This window comes from Rhincodon typus, chromosome 35 (genome assembly GCF_021869965.1).
Source record: "Rhincodon typus isolate 14 chromosome 35, sRhiTyp1.1, whole genome shotgun sequence".
Lineage (NCBI taxonomy): Eukaryota > Metazoa > Chordata > Chondrichthyes > Orectolobiformes > Rhincodontidae > Rhincodon > Rhincodon typus.
The window spans coordinates 3,530,323-3,536,648 of record NC_063366.1 but is presented as its reverse complement, the minus strand read 5'-3'; the positions used below and the strand labels follow the sequence as shown (position 1 = coordinate 3,536,648).

General features: G+C 42.4%; 1 protein-coding gene across 1 annotated transcript; it reads right to left on the bottom strand.

Moving 5' to 3' along the window:
• Nucleotides 1-4,837: 4,837 nt before the first annotated feature.
• Nucleotides 4,838-5,984, bottom strand: LOC109934583 (zinc finger protein 239-like). The gene is made up of 2 exons (XM_048616460.1): nucleotides 5,910-5,984; nucleotides 4,838-5,443 (listed from the first exon to the last, which is right to left on the bottom strand). Exons 1-2 carry the CDS (start codon nucleotides 5,982-5,984, stop codon nucleotides 4,964-4,966), a joined length of 555 nt encoding a protein of 184 aa, XP_048472417.1. The 3' UTR covers nucleotides 4,838-4,963.
• Nucleotides 5,985-6,326: the final 342 nt, after the last annotated feature.

Here is a 6,326-nt window from a genome sequence, read left to right as displayed (position 1 = left end):
GATTGGAGGTGCAATGAGGGTGGGAGAAACAGAATCTGAGATTGGAGACGCAATGAGGGTGGGAGAAATAGAATCTGAGATTGGAGGAGCAATGAGGGTGGGAGAAACAGAATCTGAGATTGGAGGTGCAATGAGGGTGGGAGATACAGAATCTGAGATTGGAAGAGCTGCGAGGGTGAGAGAGAGACAGAATCTGAGACAGGAGGAAAATTCAAACCAACATAATTTTTTCTGCAAGTTGAAGATCTAGGCAGAAAGAATTCTGTTCAGAGCAAAAACTCAAAACTTGGGACTTAATGGCTAGTTGATATCTTATGTTTTTCCACCTGAAGTTTATTTTCAAAAATCCCGTGATTAGTGTTTTTGTTGATGTGGAGGACGGTGAGTGGCTGTTTCTGCAGCAATGATGCATTAAGGTTGGCCATTTAAAACTACTTTTAAATAGAGGCCTCCAAGCCTCATTCCTGTCCCAGTCATAACATCTCTTATTTAAGTAGGAAAGAAAGAAAAGAACTGGGTTAATGGCACCAGTGACAGCGCAACCAGAGGAGACAAGGAGAACAAGATCGGATGGATCCAGTGCAGGGAATGTGATTCCGGTTGTGACTCTGTAACAGAGGGAGGAAAGAGAGAGAGAGAATGCTCCTGGGAGGGAAGGAGAGAAAAGAAACTTTTGTGGAGGCAGGGAAAAGAGCATGATGGTGCGGGGGGGTGATTGGAAGAGAAAAGATGGTGGAGAGTGAAATAAAGGGTCAGGAAGAGAGACAGAGAGTCAGGGAATGGGAGAAGAGAGACTGTGGGGGGAGAGAGAGGATGAATCATAGAATCCCTACAGTATGGAAACAGGCCCTTCAGCCCAACAAGTCCACACCGACCCTTGGAGCATCCCACCCAGACCCATCCCCCTATAACCCACACACCCCTGAACACTACAGGCAATTTAGCAAGGCCAATCCACCTAGCCTGAACATCTTTGGACTGTGTGAGGAAACTGGAGCACCTGGAGGAAACCCACACAGACACAGGGAGAATGTGCAAACTCCGCACAGACAGTCGCCTGAGGCTGGAATCGAACCCACGTCCCTGGCGCTGTGAGGCTGCAGTGCTAACCACTGAGCCACCATGCCGCCCCAAATGTGAGAAGTTATTTAAAAATTTTCCATGGTTCTTTGAATATGATGGTTAATGTCATTTTTTTTCTTGAGTTATTTCTAAGAAACTCAGTTTGGGGTGTGTGGATTCAGTCTACTTAAAAAGCTCATGGAGGTTTATTTAACAGATCAGGGCACAACATGCAGTTTCAGATAACTATGTCCACAATCTGCTTCTGAGTTCCTTCTCCTGCAACTTCTCATAGCTGTTGGTAATGTGGTTTATAAGCTTACCTTTGATTAGTTAGCACATAAAAAAGCTCTTATAAAAGTCAATAATGCACTAACACAACATCCCCATTTCCCCCCAAGATAACAGGACAAAGACTAAGACTGAAAATATGTATACATTACAGTAGTTGCAAACCTGTTACACAGAAACAAAAAGTGAAATATAAAGACTCAAGGAGTGGGTATAACTTATAGGTAGTATGACAATCCTTCTGATGATCTCGACTCCACATTTGGGTGTTCTCAACTCAAAGATGTGTTGGAGTCTTGAAAAATTGTTGTCCTGATGTATTCCTGCACCTTTATTTTCCAAGCTTCTTTTTGTGGATAATTTGTATGCAATTTGAGTGTTGTACTGTTCCCTGCTTTTAGGCCATGAGATATGAGAGCAGAATTAGGCCACTCAGCCCACTGAGTCTGCTCTGCCATTCAATCACGGCTGATACAGTTACCAGCCCCACTCACCAGCCTTCTTCCTGTCACTCTTGATCCCCTTACTAATCAAGACCCAACTTACCTCTGTTGTAAATACACTCAATAATTTGGCTGCCACAGCCTTCTGCGGCAATGAATTCCATTGATTCACTACCCTCTGGCTGGAGAAATTCCTCCCCAGCTCAGTTCTAAAGGGTTGGCCCTTCAATCTGAGCCCGTTCCCTTGGGTCCCAGTCTTTCCTACTAGTGAAAACATCTTCTCAACATCCACTCTATCCAGGCCTCACGGTTTTCTGTAAGTTACAATGAGATTACCCCCTCATCCTTCTAAACTCCATCAAATACAGATCGGGAGTCCTCAACTGCTCCTCAGATATCAAGCCCTACATTCCCAGAATCATTCTTGTAAACTTCCTCTGGACCCCCTTTCAATGCCAACATATCCTTCCTTAGATACAGGATTTCTCTTTTTCTTCAATGTTGCACCATTCAGTGTTGTGACTTCACTGGAGCTAGACTCACTTTAGGTACCTTTACAAGTAACTATGTTCTCTGTGTATGATCTGACGTCCTGATAGAAGGAGCTTGGTGAAAATCAAGCTCCATTTTACCAAAAGTTTAAATGTTTTATGTAATCAAAAAATCATCAATATGTTTCCCTCTATTACTATTATCTTGAAAAAAGATTTTCACCAGATTTATTCAATGAACTCAAAAATAACACACATAATCATAATGTATTCTCATGGAGAAACCAGTTATTAACTGAGTTACTATGGAGAATTAAACTCTATCCCCCTTAATCTGTATCATGAGTGAGAAAATACAGGAAAAAGCCCTGTGGATATTACGAATCCAATATAATAGAATAGAATGAGCTGACTTACTCACAATTGTTATGGACGAGACCAAACCCCCTTCAAACATATCAAGGAGATAGCCTAAACCCTAACTTTTATCTTATTTAAAGCCAAGTATAAGGTGTTGTGTTCCAGATGTGATTTGATTGGTTACACTACTGCTTTAAGCAAAACACACTTTTTTCTAACCCTACAGCTAAAATACAACAAAAGAAAGAAGAATTGGTATAACTTTAACTCGACTGGAAAAATTAACAGAATAATAGATTATTTAACTACTGTTCCAATATAGTAACCTGCCAATTAACACACCCTAGGCAAAGGCAAAGTCAGTAAAACACATTCTCTCAAATGCAATTCTGGCAGAGCCCAAGCTCTTAGATGCAGCAGAGAGAGAGAGATTTGGCAGCTTCTACAACCAGCTTCAGACCCCCAACAACCACTGAATGGTAAACTGAAACCCTGGTTCTGTGGGAGCCTGATTCCATCCATTCATGCAGCTTCAATTGTTCCAATTTGAAAAAAGAGGCCTCACAAGGAATTTACTTTATTGGTTTGGAACAGACAGCTTGGAATGTATGGCTCAAAACTGCTCTAATAAAAGTCCCGGACAAAATACAGCTTTGAAAGCCATAATATTGTCGTACAGTTCCTTTGCTTTCCTGTCAATGAGATGATGTTGCTGTTGGCCACAGAGTAGTGGAAGACACTCAGTTCAGGTAGCAGGTCATTTGGACCTAGATCCTACAGTTAAGTTTAGGTTTCAAAGTTTACAAGAGGATCAGAGATACTGATTCTTGTCCATTTTCTGTTTCTCAGGGAGAACTTCACTGTGATATTGCTTCAACTGTTTTTCTTTATGGATTATTTTGGTACTTACTGAGAGCTAAAGAGGAATATATCTTCCCTTTTACCAGCTTATTCCAACTGCCCATAGTACTGACATAAGAACACACAGCACTTAGTCCAGTGGCTGTTGCAAGGTGACAGCAACATGAATTCCTTATGGTTTTTCCAAGTATGCTGCTCAACAAGTCATAAGTGTTAAAATTGCACCTCTTATTTCTTCTTGAAAAACCCCAGTGGGCTCTCCAAAGTCAATTGACTTTTCAGTAAACAGCAGACAATCCATAGTTCACTTTGTTCTTTCTCCTCGTAATTTCTAAGATATTACACGATAACATTTTTTAATCCGGAAATGTCCAACTATATCCATATTCCAGTTCTTATAATCCATAAATGTATGTGTTCTTGCCAGCCATGGTGTTACAGATTGTGGCTAAATACAATTCTGATGTTGCTGATGGCACATGGCACCTCATGGATGCCTAATCTTGAGTTGGGAGTCCTGTTTGAAGTCTGTCCCATTTACCATGGTGGTGCTGCCACACAACGTGATGGTGGGCATTCCTCGATGCAAAGGTAGGACTTTGTCTCCTCACTGACAGTACGGTGGTCAGTCCTAGCAACACTGTCATGGACAGGTACATCTACAACAGATAAACTGTTGAAGATGAGGTCAAGTGATAATGCTTTTCCTCAATTTGGGACCGTCACCACCTGCCACAAACACATCCTCACAGCCATGTCCTGATGAACGCCAACCAGAGTATATTTTGTGCCCTTGCCATCCTCAGGACCTCTTCCAAATGGTGTTACCATTGAGGAAGCACACATTAATCAGCTGAGGGGTGGCAGGAGGTGGGTAATCAGCAGGAAATACTTTTCTATGGCAGGCTGTTGTAGACAAGTCTGTGGGACATTTCTTCTAATTTTGGTACAATCCTGCCAGATAGGACTTAGCAAGGTCAGCTGGGTTTGCTGTTGTCATTTCCAATGCCTACGTCGATGTTCACTGGATCTCTATTTTCTTTATTCTTTGTAGCAGACCACATTTCTGTGGATCTGGAGTGACATGTTAGCCAGACCAGGCATTAGTGAATTAAATAGGTTTTGATGACCATTGATATTGGTTATAAATCAGTCATGATATTTGTGAATCATTGAGGTCCATGGAAGATTGCCGACTGAGTGAATATTTGCCACACACTTTACTCTTTAATATTTTCTCCAATGTGATTGCGCTGGTGTGCAAAGAGGTCTGTTAACTGCAAGAATGAATTTGCACACACCTTACACGTGAATGGTCCTGTGTGAATGCGTTGGTGCATACAGATTATTGCTGACTGTGAGAATGGTTAGTCACACACCTCACATGTAAATGGTTTTTCCCCTGTATAGATATGTTGATGTACTTGAATTTGGGAAGACTGTAAGAATGATTTGTCACACACCTTGCACATGAATGGTTTCTTGCCTGTGTGGATTATCTGATGGAGCAAGAGGCTGCATGACCTTGAATGGTTTCTCCGCAGTGTGAATTTGGCGGTGTCTATGGAGGCTGAATGACTGTGAGAATTTGTTGCAAACCTCACACATGTATGGTTTCTTTCCCATGTGAATCCTCTGATGAAGCAAGAATCTTGATGAGTTGCAGAATGATTTGTCACACACGTCACAATTAAATAGCTTCTCCTCTGTGTGAATACGTTGGTGTATGCGGAGGTTTCCTGGCTGGGAGAATGATTTGTCACACACCTCACAACTAAATGGTTTCCCTTCTGTGTGGATGCGTTGGTGTGTGTGAAGCATCTCTGATCGTGAGAACGATTTGTTGCATACCTCAGAAGTGAAAGGCTTCTCCCCTTTGTGAACACGTTGGAGAACACGGGTTTCTGATGATGACGAAAATGATTTGTCACATGCCTTTTATGTGAATGGTTTCTCCCCCATGTGAATGCGTTGGTGTACACAAAGTTGTGATGAATGTGAGAATGATCTGCTGCATATTTTGCATGTGAACTGTTTCTCCCCGTGTTAAAGCGTTGGTGCTCATGAAGATGTGATGAGACGAAGCATGCTCTGTCACACAAATTGCAAGCGAATGGCTTTTCTCCCATGTGAATCCTCTGAGGAACAGGAGCCTTGATGAGTCAGAGAAAGTTTTGTCACTTGAACAGTTTCTCCCCTGCGAGGATGGGTTGGTGTATGTGAAGGTTGCCTGACTGTGACAATGCCTTTCACACCTGAATGGTTTCTTTTCTGCATGGTTATCCCAGTGTCAACTGAGGATTGAATTTGACGAAAATGATGTAAAACCGTCCTCGCATGTCAATGGTTTCTCACCAGTGCAACGGCATTGGTGCACAAGTGGATACAATGACTGGGAGACCGTCTTGTTGCACACCTCACATGTGAATGATTTCTTTCCTGTGTCAATGGGCTGGTGATTCACAAGTGATGACATTGCAAAACACTGGTCACACACCTCACAATTCAATAGTTTCGCATCCGTGTAGTTGCTCTTGTGTTAACAGTCATGGAACAAATACACCTGGTGTTTTGGAAGATGTTATCAGCCCGTGGAGTCCTCCTCATACAACTCACACTTGAACAGCCTCTCACTTGCAGAAATGAGTCAATGGTTCCTGAGACTTGAAACTCTCACCACACTTGGAGCCACTCACACTTCTTCCTAGCCTCACCCTGACCAATCACCCACAGTCAAACCTTCAGAAAGGTTGGTTCTGATGAAAGGCTCCAAACCATAGACCAGTTTCAGATCTGGCAATATGTCAAAGCTCGCATG